The 19,302-nt window shown below is 43.3% G+C and overlaps 1 protein-coding gene across 1 annotated transcript; it reads right to left on the bottom strand.

Moving 5' to 3' along the window:
* Positions 1-3,141: 3,141 nt before the first annotated feature.
* Positions 3,142-8,913, bottom strand: ZNF202 (zinc finger protein 202). Its single transcript, XM_012809556.2, has 6 exons — positions 8,470-8,913; positions 7,587-7,797; positions 7,157-7,245; positions 6,323-6,452; positions 5,441-5,560; positions 3,142-4,953 (listed from the first exon to the last, which is right to left on the bottom strand). The coding sequence occupies exons 1-6, from the start codon at positions 8,869-8,871 to the stop codon at positions 3,962-3,964; spliced, it is 1,944 nt and encodes a 647-aa protein (XP_012665010.1). The 5' UTR covers positions 8,872-8,913; the 3' UTR covers positions 3,142-3,961.
* Between the last annotated feature and the right edge of the window lie 10,389 nt (positions 8,914-19,302).

The following is a 19,302-nucleotide window of genomic DNA, read 5'->3' as shown; positions in this document are numbered from 1 at the left end:
CCTACAGCTTATGGAAGTCTTTACGTAATTCTGCAATTTTATTCTTTAGCTCCCAATCTCCTCTGAGGAAACACTAGTTTTATAGATTGCCAAATAACTTGTGCTGACTGAATTTGGAAAGAATTCTAATTGTATTTCTCCTTCTACCTAAAACCTGAGGGCATACATGCCCACATGTGCAAGCTCATGGGCTCAGTGCGTGCACACAGCCGTGTACTAACAGGAATTGCACATTATGGATCGTCTTTACTGTTGCCACCCTGACAATTTTATTCCTTATCAGTAAAGATAATTGGTGTTGGCTGGGCGTGGTGGCTCACGCCTATAACCCTAGCACTCTGGGAGGCCAAGGCGGGTGGATCACCTGAGCTCACAGGTTAGAGACCACCCTGAGCAAGAGCGAGACCCCATTTCTAAAAATAGCTGGCCGCTGTCATGGGCCCCTGTAGTCCCAGCTGGGAGGCTGAGGCAAGACAATCACTTGAATCCAAGAGTTTGAGGTTGCTGTGAGCTGTGATGCCATGGCATTGTACTGAGGGCAACAAAGTCTCTAAAAAATAAATACAAAATATTCAAGAAAAAAATAGATAATTCATGTCTAAAGAGAGCTCAAAATTTTTCCTGCTCCTCAGGACTTCCCCAAGGATGAATCAAGTTATTCCACTTCCAAGGAGATGTGCTCAAGCTCGAGGACATCAGTCACTTTGCCACAAAAAAGCTTAGTGAGCTTATGGGTACAACACCCACTTTGTGGCTCTTCCAGTCTTTCTGTCATAAACCAGATGAGTGAGTGAGTCAGTTAGCCAACACCACTAGAAATAAAAGGAGATGAAAATAATTGTAGGTAAATTTCTCTCAGAGTTATTGTGGCTGGAATAAATACTTGGGTTAGGTGATGGAAATGCTAGAGGAAAAACTATTTAAAAAATATTTGTGCTGTGCACCGAATTAGTAATCTGCACAGCATGTTATCAGTTACTAGTTCTCAGTCTAGTTTTAGTTCTATAAAGCCATCATGGGGCGCTATTAACTCATTTGGATTGCTGCCCAAGAGCCTGGTAAGTCAAAATGCTTTTTTACAGCATAAAGAAATATTAGTATTTCTTAAATATTATCTCCTTTTTCTCATGCAGCAGGGTGACCTAGAGGCTGCTACCCAGGGTAGAAAGGACTGGAACAAATGGTCTCTCTGCCAACTCTGTAGGATTCATGCAGACATTTTCTCTACTACAATTCTGCTGCTCAGTGGAAACAAAGTATCTTATATTAGATCCACCACTTGAGTTGGGCTTTGGAGGAGGCAAGTTCTTTAGTGGGTTTTGGTTGTAGCACTAGGATGTCAGACCAATTTATGAAATTCTCCATGGAGTTCACTTGACTTTGCTAGATTCTCCTCTGGAACATGAGGCCTAAGTCCCTGATAATAAAAATATATTTTGCCTTTATCTCTTAGCATTTATTTCTCTTGGGACTAGGCTAAATATGATTCTTAAACTACCTAGACAACTCTTTCCATGATCATTTTTATTCATACCTTTCTTAATACACAATTTCCAACAACTTAGTAGTTCTGTGAAATTCACTAGACTGCTCTAGAACTTCCTCCAAATAATATCTTTAATATCCTTTCTACCTTAGAAATTTTTATTTAGTATTCAGTGATACTAGAATTCCCGTCCACAAGATTCTAGAGGGGCCTCCTGATGCATAGCCCTCTAGCCTCCCCTCCCACGTTCAGCTATGCCCTGCTTTCTTGCTGCTACAAACTATGCTTTTGTTTGTGTTCACATCTGGGAGACAGGATGTCCTCCAGGAACTTCAGAAAATTCAGTAATTACAAAAGGGACCAAAGATTTACTGTCTGCATATGAAACTCGGCAGGGCAATCAGCAACAGAAGAACATTTGGTGTTCCAATAAACTGGATCAGCTCCTTTTAAACTTTCTCTTATATAGAATACTTTGGACTGGTTTTTACTGATTGTAACAATAATGCAGATAAATCAGAAGTTCTGTCACTTCCACTACGTCAACAACTTCAATAATTGCTAAGTACAGGCTGTGACACTTTACCCAGGACAATGTGCTTAGACTTGAGGATAGCTTTCTGTAAACTCCAGGCTTGGCTCTTATCTACCCGGGGCTCTGTTAACTCTTCCAAGCCTTCCCTACCCTCATGGAAACTAGTCTGCACTTCCAGATCTATTTTTGTGAATGACCTTCAGAAGCATCTGGACCCAGAAGCATCTGGATCCAGAAGCATCTGGAATAGGAGTGGGTAAGATGAAAAGTCCCAGAAAGCAGGGAACTTGGCTTCAAGTATTACCTTTATTTACTTTGTATGTGTATATTTCCAGAAGGACAATGGTTGACTGCTATCAAAACCAAACCAGTCCATTAGAATATTTTTGACCAAAATAAAAATTTCCTTGTTGGGATGTTAGGGTTGGAGACTTGTTAACTCCCCCATAACCTGTGGTGTATGCTGGCCCACAATGGACTGTGGATTGTGAATAAGAGCAGAAGGAACCAGGCACAGAAGGCTGTCTCCCTCTCATGCTTTAACCCTGTACCTTGTGCTCCATTCATGAAGGACATCTCCCCAGTCCTTTCCACTCCTGCAATCAGAGCAGAAACTTAAGTACTTAGTCTCATCTCCATGGAACCTTTAACAGGCAACTGAGATCCTTGGGCCATCATGAGATAGTACTATTTAGTTCTCAGTTACAAGAAAATTAAATCAGATAAGAAAAAGTAAACAAGATAAATACATGAAAGCCATTTACTCCTGGCAAATTCCTCAGTGTCCCAGGTACTGGGATTCATTATTTTCTGAGATGTAACAGAACTGAGGCAGGGGTGATGGGGACTGAATGTCAGGAGAATAGTCTTCATGGTCTTGGCCAGCAGCAGGAGCTTTTTCTTACCTTTCTGTACTTTAATCTCTGGTTTTCTTCATGTAAATGAAGTGACCCAGTCAATCACGATTCTGTAATTGTTATGGTGCCTTTGTAAGCTGACAGTGTTCCAAACCCCCCTCATGACACAACGCATGTAAAGGGGGTGAGGCAGGGTGGCTGGGTTTGAACACACTTGAGAATGTAAATGATTAATTATGCTTTACTGAATCCCTCAGCACCCAGCTGCTACATCTCATTTGCTGTAGGAGTGCTAGGGACAAAACCAAGAGACTGGCTGCAGAGCAGGAAGGCTGAAGGCATGAATACTTTAACAGAAAAAAACCCCACAAGGAAAGAGGCATCTGACTAGGGCCTCCTTTCCAGCAGTGTCTGGCACCTGATAAACATTTTGACAAAGGGGGAGGGAGCAGCTTGACAAAGTCCATATGAAGCAGCCTTGAGGTTTTTGTCTACTTCTCCCCAACATCAAAGGAAAGTGCATGGTAAGAAGTGAATCAGACAGCAAAGAATTTGTACAGTTACCTGTGAACGTGTGGCAAAGCCATCAGGACGCAAACCTCCTGTCTTGACTGTCTTGAGTTCAGAGCTGTGTGCTTTAAGATTTGAGCCCAGTGAGGACAGAATCCTTTGGGCTGGTCCCTTACCTAACCTAAGGGTCTATCCTTGGCCACTTAAAACTTGAGGCTGTTAAACAGTCTTTATGGTGTGTAACAGCCTATTTTCTAGACAATACAGTAACCATAACCTCTTGTCTTCTAGTTCTCCTACTTCATACCCCTGAGGTAGAGGCAGGAGCACTCCCATGTAGGAGGAGCCTCAATTCAGCTTGTACTTGGGCAAAACATCTCCTCAAGGCATAGAAGAAGGCTGAGAGGTTCTGCCCAGGGCTCTGATTTGGCTGTGGGAAGAGTTGACGTAAGGTCTGGGCAGGTCTGGGCAATTCCTTAGAAAAGGCCTTCCCAGGCTGACAGGAGGGCTCTTCCTATCCCTCACCTCCCTCAGGGAAGGGCTGAGTGCAGACCTCCTTACACAGGGATCTAACTAGGAGGTCTTTCCTGAGTGGGTCCTCTGATGCCTGATTAAGTGATAGCCTCTGCTGAAGCTTTTCCCGCATGTAGGGCATGTGAATGGTTTCTCCCCAGTGTGTGTTCTCTGATGCCTGACGAGATGGTCCCTCCGACTGAAGCTTTTTCCACATTCGTTGCATCGGCAAGGCCTCACTGAGGCGTGTCCTCTCAGGTGCTTGGCAAACGCCGCACTGTGGTTGAAGCACCGCCCACACTCGCTGCAGAGGTAGAGCTCCTCAGCAGCATGTGTCTTCCGGTGTGCCAGATACCGCCTGTGGTCAGTGAAGTCCTCCCCACACTCTCCACACAAGTAGGGTTTGCCTCCAAGGTGGATTCTTTGGTGTGTTGTTAGCACAGATTTCTGGCTGAAGCTTTTGCCACAAATAGTACAGAAGAAGGGTTTTTCTCCTGTATGTGTCCTCTGATGCCTGACAAGGTCTGAAGTCCAACGGAAGTGTTTTCCACACTCATCACATCTATAGGGTTTCTCAACAGTTGCAGTTCTCTTAGTCTGGATCCCAGGGGAAGTCTCATTTACATTCTTATGATTCACAGGATATTTATAAGGAGTGCTCATCTTATGAACCTTTTGGTGTCTGGCGAGATGTGAGCTGCGTGTATAACTTTTTCCACACTCCATACATTTATAAGGCTTCTCTCCTGTGTGAGTTCTCAGGTGCCTAACAAGGTGGGAGTTACAAGTGAAGCTTTTTCCACAAACAGAACAGTCATGATGTTTCCCTAACACGGTTTGAACAGGCATGGTTTCCTGAAGATTCATTAAACTATTCACTTGAGAAATATTTGTACCAAATCTTCTTTCATTAAGTCTACCTGAATTATCTTCAAAGGTGATTTCCCAATCTGGAGTCTGGTGAATTTCTGGATCTCCCAAAATAGGCCTATGTATATCCTCCAAATTTGGATTTTCCTGCTCAACACACTCCTCTTCTTCACTTGGATATCCTGTAGAAAGGGTGAGAAGAGAAAAGGGAAAATTACAGTGCCAACAATGCCTTCTGCACAGTAGGAGAATTTCTTAACAGGGTTTTGGGGGAGAGCAAGACCATATAGAAACAGCATGCCTGTTAATGTCCCAGGCACTTTCTCATGTTTTATGCTATCAACAAGCCTTAGTATGGACAAATACTATGATTCTCACTTTACAGATGTAGAGACTGAGTAAGGGTTACACAGCTGTGTAGTGAATGGTATGGTTCCAGATGTAAAAGTTCAGTTGCTTTATTTCCTTTCATCAGCTTGTATTACAAAGCTCTCAAATTGTGGGAGGAGGAAAGAAGAAAATGACAGAAGAACTTGACTTTCAGAGGGAGGCAGCAGTACCTCCTGACATGTTAGAAGAACCAATAAAAGAAGGGCCCTCAAGGGAGAGGGAAGCACTGACCTGAGGAACTGTCACTCACAGGGGGAAAGTGCTTCTGTCATTCCTCACCTGTATAGGTAAAATTCAGAATTTCTGGCTCTTGAGTTTCCTGAGGCTCTTGGATATCTGGGACCCAAGACTCTTCCTCTCTAACCTGAGAGATCTCATCAGGTCTTGGGATTGGAAATGCTGCATAAGAGAGGGAAACAGATCACGACTTGTTCAGCAATTTCTTGTGTTAAGTAATCTTTTTGATTTAGTAAGTTGTACATATGTAGAAGAAATACATAGCCAGGTAATTTGATCAAATCTTTGGTCTACTTAATAATTACACCAATGTGGTCCTTATCCTCTTTTCCCCTATTCAAGAAACAGATCATCTAATTTTTTTTGAGACAGAGTCTTACTATGTTGCCCTTGGTAAGAGTGCCATGGCGTCATAGCTCACAGCAACCTCTAACTCTTGGGCTCAAGCGATTCTCTTGCCTCAGCCTCCCGAGTAGTTGGGACTACAGGCACCCACCACAATGCCTGGCTTTTTTGTTGTTGTTCTAATTGTCATTATTGTTAAGCATGCTTGGGCGAGGTCTGAACTCACTAGCCCTGATATATATGGCTGGCACTCTAACCACTGAGCTATGGGTGCTAAGCCATCTCCAACTCTTACTACTTTTTTCAAAACTCATATATGTATCTGAAATATCTCAAATGTTTCTACACTAAGTTTATTTTCTTCTTAGAGGTTTCCATTTCCAAGCATTTTCTCTTCTCTTTAACTTGGACAGATATACTACCTTCTTTAGCTAATCTGAAGATTTCCCTCAATTTCACTGGTGGTGGGGAGGCATAAGAGAAGTTCAATCAAACAATCTAAGGTCTAAGAGCTCCCCAAATTTCCAGCAGGAAAAGTGTTTGTGCTCAGAATGTTCTATAACACTTGAAATTCCTTACATAGAGAGACCACAATTCCACAGTCTTCTTCTAAGACATATTCTCCATAGAATTCCTTCTGTGTTGGATCCAGATCACTCCACTGGTCCTGGGAGAAGCATACGGCCACATCCTTCACAGTTACCAGTCCCTGAAAAAATACAAGGATCTAATTAAAATGTCTCATGTTTTATCATACATATGTAGAGAATACATGCAAGAGATGAAAGGAACTTAAATGGGCTTTTTGGACTCCTTCTCCAGGAAGCTGTGCATCCCCTTTAAGAAAGATCTTAAAGTCGTCATTCAACTCCTATTTAATGCTTTAGTATTAGTACATTTCTGTAAAACTTCATCTTTCCTAGGAACTGACTCTAATCACCTTATCATTAACACACTGTAAAGCAAATATAGGACTTTTCCCCTCAGCCAGACTACAGCCTAAAACTACATAGCTTTTTATCCAGCCATGTAACTTCGTTTCAGGACTTTGAACATTACGAATACTTTGTAAATGTCATGGCAGTACAGTCATTCATTCTTACAAATACGATCAAATTTGTATCTTATAAAAACAAGCTCGAAGGTTGTATTAGAGTGTTAGAAAATAATCCCATTTTCTTAGTCCTTCTGGTCAATGGTAAATAAAGAGGCTTTGGAGTTTGCAGATCAGACAGACTATTATAACTTAACCTCATTACTTCTTCCCCTTCCAGGCACCCATAGAACTCAGAACTTATAACCAGCAAAAGGAGAATATATTTGCATACTGTCTGACCTACTTAGCACATGGCTAATGACTATGGTTCTTTAAACAAATTCTCTGTGATCTGTGGGGAGGGAACTAGGGTGTACCTGTGATAGAGCAGTAAGGAAAGCAACCATCTCTGGATCTCCAGAGCTCCTCTCTGAAGGCAGGTCTGGGCCCTGGGGCACTGGAACCCCTAAGAAGAAAAGAATGCACAGATCAATGGTATGTAGTGCAACCTGATAGCAAAAGTACGGCATCCCCATCATCACTGGTAGGAAGGTGGCCTTACCCTACCTACTATGGGAATCAAGAAACTGGCCTGAGGGCAGTTTAAGTCATCCCAACCTAACCACCTATAAGACCATTAAAATGCCAAGAGAACCACCAAGAATATCACTATCTTAGCTTGGCCCTGTTTATAAAGACTAGCTGGGACTATCTCTTGACATCCTGGACCCTGGGTTTTCTTCCCATTACCATCTACCCAGCCTCTTCTCTTTGCCACCATCCCCACTTCCTGCCAAGGCTTCCCACCGCTCTCCTGCAGCAGCTGGAGCTCCTCGTCCTGGCCCAGGCTCCGCTGTGCTGGTACCCCCAGATCTGGGTTCTGTGTGGCTTCCTCATGGGATTGCTCAGGGGTCAAGGTCTGCACAGGATCCTGCAGCTCAGCAGGTGACTCAGGCTCTGCTCCTAGATGCAATGTCTCCTCTGATAGGACCTCTTGGCCATGAACATGGACAGTCACCTGGGAATAATTCCAATTTCCAGTCACCATAGAGTTGGGGTAAATTCTTGGTTGTTATCAGGGCTTATTTTAGGAGAAATTGCCAAGAGAAAAACTCCCAGAGGGACCCAGATGAGGAGGGGAAACTCCAGTAGCATTAGGGCATGCAAAGAGGAGCTGAAGGTCATCATCACCAGGACAAGGCAGGAGACACATGGTACCACCACTTCTTTACCTCCTCAGCCCTTGCCCTGCCACCCAGGCTCTGAGGCAGCCTCCTTCCACCTCCATCTCTCCCACCTGCAGCAATCCTTGCTGCCTCCCTCGCTTACCATCCTAGAAGGGAGATCTGTGACCAAGGGTGGGGGTGTCTGTGAAAACCTTTGGGGAAGTCACAAATTCTCCTATCCAGTAGCCCAAGGCTCAACATGAAAAGATGACAAAATCAGAGCCTGACCCCTTGGGTGCCTGAGGCCCCTGATGATCCTGAGGCAGGTGTTTCCCAAACCAGGAGGTCACATTCACACACACACACCCCTGACCCACAGGGCTCACAGACCTAGGAGTGGCCCAAGGACAGAGCCTATTATATTTAAAGAATAATTCATGGGGGTCCTATAAACCTTCCCCCAATCCAGCCTTCCAGCAAATCGTCCCCCTCCACATCACACAGATCAGGACTCCCCTCCTCACCCACCGCCTTGGTCTCCTGGGCTGTCTCTGCAAACCCTCCACCAGCGTCACGGCCTCTTCGCCGCTTTCTGGCCTTTGGCCTCGCACCCAGCTCTGCAGTTCTCCAGGGAGGACAGTAAGAAATTGTTCTAGCACAAGCAGCTCAAGGATCTGCTCCTTTGTCCGCCTCTCTGGCCTCAACCACTGATGACAAAGTTCCCGGAGTCTGATTAGAGCCTCTCGAGGGCTTGCTGCTTCCTGGTATCGAAAACATCGGAAGTTCTGGTGGGAGGTTTCCAGCACAGGGTCATCCCTCTGTAAGACTGACTCTGGCCTACAGGTGAAATCCTCTTCCAGTTTTACCATCAGAATCCCCTCTTCTTCCCAAAGATCCTGGTCCTCTGGTTCCAAGGCTGTAGCCATTTCCTGGCTCTGGGGTGGTCTCACACCATCAAGAGCTCACACCGTCATTACCCCCCAGTCTCAGCCTGGACGCCTTGAGGAGTTTCTCCCAAGGAACCTGGAGTAGAGAAGTAAAGACAAACAAGAGTATAAGCATGAGACTGTACACAAGGGTAACAGTTCTTAGTTCATAATCCTGTACACACACACACTTCACATGATTCAATCCCCTTTCCCTCTATCGCCTTAAATGTGTTGTAAACACATCCAGTTGAGAGAGGATAATCCTCAACTGAAGGTATGGTCCTCTACCCCTTGCCCCCAGGTAAGGTTCATACCCTATAGGAAAATACATTTCTACTTCAGAAATACCTCCAGTTCTATCTCTTAAGTTTCTAAATCTGTTGACTCCTCTTCCTTCATACAGACTGCTTTAGATGGAGCTGTCATCCTCTCCTGACTGAACTAATGTCATAACTTCATAACTGGGATCCCCATAGTATTCAGCAAACATAACAGTTATCTGTCGAGCTTTTACAAAACACAGTATCAAATGACATTCTTATTAAGCCAACTTAGCCAACTGTATTTTTTGAAATGCTATAAGGAGTTCTATTGTACATCCATGGCTGAGAAACACCAGCCATGAAGGAGGTGTGTGAAGTTTAGAGTGAGTCCTGGCATCAGACTGCCTGGGTTTAAATAATGGTTCTGTTGCCTACTAGTATCCCCACAGCAGGCCGTAGGCAAGTTCTTATTCACTTTGTGCCAGTTACTCTGTCTACTGAATGGAGATAATAATGGTGTATCTAATAAGTTTACTATGAGAGTTATATGTGTTACTATCTTGAAGGGCTTAGAACTGTGATGGCATCCATTATTACCTTTCCATAGTACATTATTTCCAAGTATATTATTCAGTATTTGAACATAAGTTTTTGATGTAAGATCAGTCTTATACCCTCCATTTTCCCCGTATCACCTGGTATAACAAATGCATTGCTGATCTCCCCACAACAGGGTACATTTGCAGCCTCCATGTTTTCTTGAAAGCAGTTTCCTCTACATGGAATACTCTCTACCCCTCGTCCTTCTCCCTTAACCATTGCATGGTGTGTTCCTATTTCTTCATTATTATGATTTACAGTTTAGGTCCTTATCAGTTGTCACATGGATTACTGTTAACTGCCTCCAATACTAGCCACCTGCCTCTTCATTGGTTATTGTCCAAGTCTGTTATCATTCATAGTATCACCAGAACTAGTTATCTGGCAAATCCAGTCATGTCTTTCCCCTACTTAAGATCCTTTAATAACTCTTCCCTGACTCATTAAGGGAAATACAACCTTCTAAGTATTACATGCCAGGTTGACTGTCAGTTTGTTAATCCCTTTGCCTTTCTCTCCAATCCTTACACACAGTGTGCCTGCAAAGCACACAAGAGTCACCAAGCTCTTTAGAAACCCTCTGATTTTTTATCCTTGGTTAGGTTAAACTTTACTCATCTTTCAAGACATAGCTCAGGCTTCATGTCCTCTGAGATGTTTGATTTGATCCCATTTCTCCTACCTTTAGACATGGTTAGAAATCACCTTAATGCTGACACAGCAAATGGGCTTATCTCTATCATAATAACTGCCATATTACATAGTTATTGTTTATTTTTCCTGTAAACTCCTTGAAGTCAGAAAATTTTCCATTAATCTCCAGCACCTATGATAAAGTGCATAAACTTCTTTCTGAAGTTTTCTTCCTATTTAACAGAAAGAACCATTTCCTCCATTATGCTTCTACTATTTATTCACCCAGTCTTAATTCTCTGTCTTCTCAAAAATGTCTTTCAAATTCATCTATCTCTTTATCTCTACTTCCACTCTCCTGGTTGAGCCATAATGACCAACTAGAAGGTATTAAGAGGACCTTTAAAAAAGTGACCATGTCCTCATCCCCTAAAAGGTATGAGAACATAACAGGCACTGATAAGTTGAATAAATTACTCGGTTTAAGTTTCACAAATGGTGTCTTGGTCCTGTCCTCCTCCAGATCAGGTTCATGTATGGCTTGAGAGCCCCTTCCTTCTCAGTCTTCAGGATCACCTTAGATACACCGTCAAAGTCATCACTCCACTCTTAGCACCTGTATTGCATCTGTTGTTGTCCATCCAGTGACTTCATGGTCAATGATTGTATATTATTTTTATTCTTTCTCAAATTCTTTTTCATTCATATTCTTTTTCATTACCTTGAATCATTTGCAACATACCTTCACAGTCTATTTTGGCTAGCTCTGTGATTTCTAAATTTTCATCACGTGTTAACTTTCCTTATGGCAGTTTATCAGGTGGTTTTAATTTTTTATTGTATGTCCATCTTCAGGGAAATTTGGGTTTTTTTTTTTGGAGGGGGGAGTCCTCAGAGACCTAGGTTGTAAAAGTGACCCCTTTCAATGGAATTTCATTTGTTTATATTAGCTAGTGGTTTCAATAAGATCTTGTATTAGTTCCTAGATTAATTTCTTAGATGTTTCTAAATCATGTTTTTAGTGTATTATTTGAATTTATGTTGTTGAATGACTTCTGTCCTACCCCAGGTTATGGAAAGCCTCATACTTCCTTGTAATTTTCTGGGTCAGTAGGCCAATTTTCATGGAGGTAGCTCTTCAAGGCTCTAGGTTTGCAGGCTGTTTGATTCTACAGCCTCCACACCCCATCAACTCCCCAAGTCCCATCTCCTTGCTAGAGTACTGGTAATAAAACCTCAAGCTCCAGCTACCTTATTTTGGCTTGAAATCTCTTTAGACCAAGGTGAAGCCAGCTTATATTTACTCACTTAGCTTTGTCTCTTGGAACTTATACACTTACTATTAGTTTTTGATGGCAGGAGATGGGGGAGACAAGGAAGCAGTATATGTAGGTGAGCACAGGCAATGATTAGCAGGAGGCCCATCCACATTAGCTCTACCTGCCATATGGCAAATTAAGTCTGAGTGGTGAATTCCCTAACAGACAAAATCTGCCAATAGCTTCACATTATTCTTAGGATATTAATTTAAACTCCTTAAAACTTGATACCCAAAACCTTTTAGATCTGGCCCCTGCCTGCCCCTCTTTTCTCCCATTACTGCCACTCCCATTGAAAGCCAATGCTTGAATTACTCTTCTGTTTTCCTTCCCTACATCCTCACTGGGTTTTATTGATGTTGTTCTCTGAAATATCTTTCTCCATGCCTTTCACAGGATGTCTTCCCTGGTCCTCCCAGATGACACTCCTGTAGGAACTGGTACCACCCCATATCACAGCATGCATATGTATCTATTTTTTGTGTTGTAAAAATTGTTAATCTTGAACTCATTGGACTGAGATCAGGGACCTGCCACACCCAGCTTGACACCCAGAACATAACATGGTACTCACTTCATATCTGATGAAAATAGAAAACATTCAAGTTTTTTTTTTTTTTTTTTGAGACGGAGCCTCAAGCTATTCCCCCTGGGGGGAGTGCCATGGCCTCACAGCTCACAGCAACCTCCAACTCCTGGGCTCAAGCGAGTCTCCTGCCTCAGCCTCCCAAGTAGCAGGGACTATAGGCACCCGCCACAGCGCCGGCCATTTTTTGGTTGCAGCCATCATTGTTGTTTGGTGCGCCCAGGCTGGGGATTCGAACCCGCTACCTTAGGTGTATGTGGCTGGTGCCTTAGCCGATTGAGCCACAGGTGCTGAGCCCAACATTGAAGTTTTTTAAAGTCTGTTTCTGGAAGAGTAGATACCATGTCATTTTAATCCATATCCATTCATTTTCCCAGCAAATAGTGTGCTGGATAAATGAATAAACAGGGGAAAAATTTAGTGTTTGGATTGTGAATAAAGCAGAATAATTAAGCAGTTCCCAAAGCAATGGAACCATAACTCATCACAAGGAATCTTCATGCTGTCCTGGGAATAATCCAAATGCAAGTCATACAAGACTGGGCATTCAAAAAAAAAATCATTTTCTTTTGAGCATTTGAATCAACTTTAATAAGCATAAAAACAGATATCAAGTAATTTAATGCAACTACAATAAGGAATATTTATCCAGACAAAGCTTCCCAAATCCCACACCCCTGCAAGGCAGGGAGAGAAGAAAGAATACATAGGGTCTTTTGGCTTAATAAAAGGATTTCTATTATCTTAAAGTCCAAGAACCAATGTCCAGTGGAGTAGGAATCTTCATTGTTTTCATGTAGTACCAGGCACAGCGATTTCATGCTATGGATCCTCTAACATGCACTAACAGGACTCCTACTTTTGGAATGTAACAACAGTACCACATAAAATCTGCCATTTAAATTTGCCCTTCAGAAATCATTAAGTAGAGATTGCTATTGCTTGTTTTGCATTTACTTTGACATCCTAGGGAGGTAAGATGTGGGAAAATAGATCAGCAACAGTGGAAATGAATAGAGGAGTCTTTGGTGAGGTGAGAGCTAGGAAGGAAGAGGAGGCAGAACGTACTGTGCACAGCACCACACTTGGAACCCAAAGATGTATATCCCAGCCCCAGATTCCTGAGTATCTGGAGCTACTCTAAGGGTTTTATGAAATAACATACGTACAAAGAGCCCTTGCAAAGAATAAAGCCCTCTGCAGATAACCACTGTCCTAACTCACCAGATTATTTGAGATGTTAGAGCTTTATGAGCTAAAATGTGCTGGGCAAATATTAAGTATCAGAGACAGAAAGTATATGTTATGTTTTTGTTCTATAATTCACAGGATGTACTATTATACCACAAGTCTGCCTTGTAATTTGTTGCCTTTTCTATTCTAATACCTTTAATGTCTGTCCTTGGAAGGGTTCCACAGTGAGATAAAAATTGAACAGAATGCCATAGAGAGAATATGAAACAGGTCAGAAAAAGTAAAAACCAAACCACTGCAACATGTATGTCACGTTTGGCCAAAGGAAGTCATTCTCAAAGTGGGGAACCCAGATCTGCACAGCAGCACCCGTGACCTTGTTAGAACTATAAATTCTCAAGCCCCAGTCCAGACCAATTACCATAAACTCTGGTAGCAGGCCCCAGCAATCTGTGGTTAACAAGCCCTTCTGTGCTTAAGCTTAAGAATCATTACCTAAGGCAAAGGAAATAAACTTGAGATTCATGCAGAAAGGAACCAACATTTCCAGTGTTGGCCAAATTAGAGGAGGAAGAATCTACAACTGTTTGGTGTTCTCTGTCTGTGCCACATTAACTGGAGAAAAAAATAACCCTGTTGTAAACCATTTGTACAGTCTCTAATAATCAAGAGTCCTTCACATGGTGGTAGACTCTGCTGTACCCTTGAAATGACTGTCTACTGCATTATAGTATAAAGACAGTATGCAAAAGGAATACAGCTGGAGGAGAAAGGAGGCAAGATTATGAATCCTGGACGTCCTGGTCCTAGGAGGAAAAATTGCCATCCTCTCTCCAACCTTGCCCACCTTCTTATGCTAGATACTTAACAGGAGAAAAGTTGTCCAAGACAAATGAACACAAATCCTAACTGCTCTGTCACACACTTTCCACCAACATGCTTCTCAGAGCCATCCCACAACTTTTCTGAAAGAGCTTTCTGGATCAAGGCCCAGGGGGCAGCTTGGAAGACAAGTGGGGACAGATGAGGGACTCCACTAGCATTCCTTGTAGCTTCTGGGTGTCTGTCACCTGCAGAGTATGGACCAAAAAAGAAAGCAACATGGTTCTAAGCCTATCCTTTAAGCAAAAGCCTGGTTGTGGCACTGCTCCCCAGGACTAAGGTAGTTCAAGAAGCGTTGGGTCTAAGCGTCTCCCTTTGATGAGGCCAGTGCAGATTCTAAGGCTGACACGTTATCAAAGCGCATACGAGATAAGAACATTGGTAGCTCTGAAAAATAACAACTGGGCTAACACCTTTCTGAGAGAATACGGCACATCCGTGACATATAAACTAACAAACTTTTAGTCAAGACAAACAAGAAACACGTATATCCCTGCTGAGGTTAATTGTGGTGTTGGGAAGAGTTGCCCAAACTGGCTGTTAGTGGTGGTGATGGAGGAAAGTTGCTAGTGAAGACACCAGCTATTGCTTTGAGAGGAAGCTCGGGGTCTGTCACAGTGGCAGCTGAAAAGCCACAAGCCAGATCCTCTCCCGGGCCTAGTATGATTACAGGTGATAAGATCACAGGTGAGTGTATCTCGTGTGTATGTTGGAGGGAGTGGGGGTTGGTGGTGGAAGGAACAGGGAATCGTCCGGGCAGGGCGCCTGCGGGAAGGATTCTTGAGCAATCAGACAGGCGGGGTAAGAAGAGGCTGCGGGAAATAAAAGAGCATATACCACTCCCCCTTCGGTTCTGGGGGGTGGGGTGGGGGGGTGACAGGCGCGGAAGCAATAGAAGGTAGGGACAAACTGTGTTTCTGCAGGCCCCAGGAGGGGCAGAGGGCGGTGGCTGTTAAGAGAAGGAAGCCCAGAGCGCCATCCACGTCTCCAGAGGTACTGGCTCCAGCCACCAAGAGACACGGAAACCAAAATGTCTCGGCCCCTTCAGTGCACGGCCACCACTCCTTCCCCAGGACAGACCGATTTCCCCCAAGCCCTGGGGGCGGGGTCTCCTGTCCCTCCCTCTCCTCGGGGTACTGCCCGGCTCGGCCTGATCCGACCAGGTCCGGCCCGGCTCAGCCCAGCCCAGCCCAACCCCCCAGCACTCACGGCTCCGACAGCTCCGGCGGCTCCTCCCCTGCCCCGGGTTCCCCTCCACCCACTTCTGGCCGAAACAGCGCCGCCGGATCCGAGCCGCGCGGGGCCTAGCGGGTCGGAACACGTGGGGCCTTTGCGCCCGGAAGCGGAAGCGCCGCTCGCCCCCACCTCCTCGCCGCGCTGGAGCCTTTCTAGGCTGTGGGAGGTTTGGTCCTCTCCATGCGCCCTGCGCGGACTGCGGCTCTGTGCACTGCTAGGGCTCAGGGCAGGAGCCCCCCTGGCCAGACCGCTTCCGTCCGCGCCCCACCCTTCTCTGTGGCAAATAAACTAACACCCCGGGCCTTCAGTTAATGCGCACACTTGTGCAGGTTTTTTTTCTTTTAGTTTTTTGCTTTTTCTCTGGTTTTGATATTTTGTGCATTTATTTGGATTTGGATTGGGCCTGATTTTTTTCTTACTTGCATTGTCCGCTGAAGCATGGTAGTAAAGAGGGCTGATTTGGGTTTGAGGGGCTCTTGCATTCACTATCAGCCGCAAGGCCTCTGGCCAATCTCTCCACCTCTGTGAACCAAAGTATGCATCTTGTAAAATGGGCTGAATAATACCGTTGCTTTAGAGGTCTAAAGGATGTATTTCATGTGACTGATGGGAACATAGCAGAAGCTTAGACAGAGAATAGTTATGGTATCATTGTTCGCTCTTTTTATTCCTTAACTTTAAGACTGTCATCCCTAATCTCATTTGTCCTTATTGTCTGGTTGGTGACATTTCCTTTCATACCTGCCATTTTGCTTTACTCTGTTCCTTTACCCTGTAAGTCACCACTCTTTATGTGCCATGTATCTTTTCATGTTCATGGGACACATTGCTGGGATCTGTTTGGCATGGTTTAAACTAAAAGTATTAATCACCTTTGGTGGAGGGAGAGTGTATTAATCAGGATTCTCTAGAGAAACAATCAAGAGGAAATGTGTAAATCTATATAAAAGTAGATTTATATATTATATTAATACTATATTATGGGAATTGGCTCACATGAGTAAGGAGGTTGAGAAGTTCTACCACCTGCTTTCTGCAAGATGGGGAACCAGGACATTGGTGGTGTAATTCAGTCTAAGACTGAAGGACTGAGAAACAGGAGGGGATGGGTTAGGGTGCCTAAGTCCTGGAGTCTGAAGGCTGAAGAACCAGGAGCTCTGATGTCCCAGCACAAGAAGAGAGGGAGAGTGGCTAGGCACGGTTGCTCACACCTGTAATCCTAGCACTTTGGGAGGCCAAGGCAGGTGGATTGCTTGAGCTCAGGAGTTTGAGACCAGCCTGAGCAAGAGTGAGTGGAGACCTCATCTCTACTAAAAATAGAAAAAACTAGCAAGGTACTGTGGGTAGTGCCTATAATCCCAGGTATTTGGGAGGCTGAGGCAGGAGGATCACTTGAGCCCAAGTGTTTGAGGTTGTTGTGACCTGTATTGCCACTGTACTCTACTCAGGGTTACAGAGTGAGACTGTCTCAAAAGAGAGAGACAGACTGAGTGTACTCTTCCTCTGCCTTTTTGATCTGTTCTGGTCCTCAAGAGATGGGATGATGTCCACCCACAGTGGTGAGAAGGGTCTTCTTTACTCCTGTTTACTGATTAAAATGCTAATCTCTTTCAGAAACATCACACAGAGAGCCTAGATATGTTCCACCAGTTATCTGGGAGTACCTTAGCCCCAGTCAAGTTATCCAATAAAATTAACCATGAAAGCCTGGTGGAGACCAGATGTTTTCTCTATAAATCTCACTCAGTATTTTCAAATGTTAATAGTATGTCCATAAATAACACATAAATATGTTCTTCTAAACATTATGGTGTTCAAAAATTATTCAATGATACTTGTGTGACACAGTAATAAACACTTTATTTGGGGCCATGGTGATAAGTATAGGGACCATGGCAATAGAGTTTTGCAGTAGGAGAGGGAGATTGGGCTCTGAATACAGCATGGGCAAGTGGGAGGTTATAGGCAAAGAGCCGTGTGGGGGTGAGGGGCTGAAAAATTACTAAGAGGAAACATCAGGGGTTGGGGGATCTGGCTTAACCAATTTAGTAGGGTTCTTGCTGAACACAGGTCAGGGTAATCAGACATGATCTGAGGGACAGCAGAGAATGAAGAACCTGATCAAAGAATGACCACATATGGAGGATGAGGGAGTTTTGATAAAATGACTTAGCAAGGGTCTTTACTAAAATGAATTTTACAGGGAAGGACACCCATGGGCTTAGGAGAAGGCTCAGAAGGCTGACTGACGTTTAGCTGAAGAGTTTTGTCAAGGGCAAAGCTAATGACATTTTGCCAATCCTGGCTTCCTCATCTCACCAGAAGTTAGCTATTCTTATGAGCCTAGTGTAGTATTAAAGTTTCATCTTTTGGATCTTTTGCTATATTTTTACATACTATGTATATATGTATCCATAGAAAGTTTATGTAATATTGTGTGTGTGTATGCTTGTGTGTTCAAGTTGAAATCCTTGATTTGTTTTCTCTCAGCATTGGGCCTTGGAGGCCAAAGATTCCATAGTCTGAATAGCCATTTGCCTATTGATAACGTAGAAGTCATTTATTATTGTGCTATCATGAACAATGCCATAATGATTGCCCTCTTTGTGCATACCTGCAGATGTTACTCTGGGACAGATACTGAGCAAATGTGTTGAGTCATAGGTTGCACACACGTAATGAAAACTGCCGACTCATCCTTTCTGATGAATGTGTCAATTTATAATCTTAACATCAGTGTGGGAGAGTATTTTTTCCTCATTTCCATGCTCTTTCTTCATGTTAAATCTTGGTCAATCTGGTGAGCACAAAATACTATCTAATTGTCTTACTTTGCCTTGTCATGATTCATGCTGAGGCTGAATATTGTTTTTTTTTTTTTATTTGACACAGGGTCTCAGTATGTCGCCCTGGGTAGAGTACTGTGGTGCCATAGCTCACAGCAACCTAAAACTCTTTTGGGCTTAAGCGATTCTCTTGCCTCAGTCTCCCAAGTAGCTAGGACTACAAGCACCTGCCAAAACACCCAGCTATTTCTTTGTTGCAGTTGTCATTGATGTTTAGCCTGGGCTGGGTTTGGACCTGCCATCCTCAGTGCACATGGTTTGTGCCATAACTACTGAACTATGAGAGAGGCCCAAAGCTGAAAATTCTTTCATATATTTGAATGATGTATGAATGAAAGAATTATTCATAATTTTCTTGGGAGTTTGCCTGTTGTCTCATTGGACTTTTTCTTTTCCTTGATAGGTATTCTTTACGTATCCTAGATCCTACTCATTTGCCATATGTGTTGCAAATTTTTTCTTCAATTTTATAGCTTATATTGAGACTTTGTAGTATTAAAGTTTTAAATATGATGCATGCTTTTTTTCTAGTGGTTTTACATTATGTATTTTATTTAAGAACATCCGTCTGTATTTTCTGCTACTACTTTTTGTTTTTCCTTTTTATGATTAAAGTTGGGATTAATTTTTGTAAATGACATAAATTGGGGTTCCTAATCTAAAATCAATGGTAATCAATTTCTACTTTGAACACATGGAGTCTGAGATATTTACATAATAGAGAACAGTATCTGCATATGAAAGAAATAATCCGAGTGCTATGAGTCCTGTCATTCCAGTTATCTGATCCTTCACTTTTCAGTGATTTATGAGCCACTGCTATTGCAAGACATTGTGGTAGATTTATGGAATGGAGTGGAGAAGGATAA

This window comes from Otolemur garnettii, unplaced genomic scaffold, assembly GCF_000181295.1.
Source record: "Otolemur garnettii isolate 467f Iridium unplaced genomic scaffold, OtoGar3 scaffold00108, whole genome shotgun sequence".
NCBI classification, from domain to species: domain Eukaryota; kingdom Metazoa; phylum Chordata; class Mammalia; order Primates; family Galagidae; genus Otolemur; species Otolemur garnettii.
This window is presented reverse-complemented; position numbering and strand designations above follow the sequence as displayed.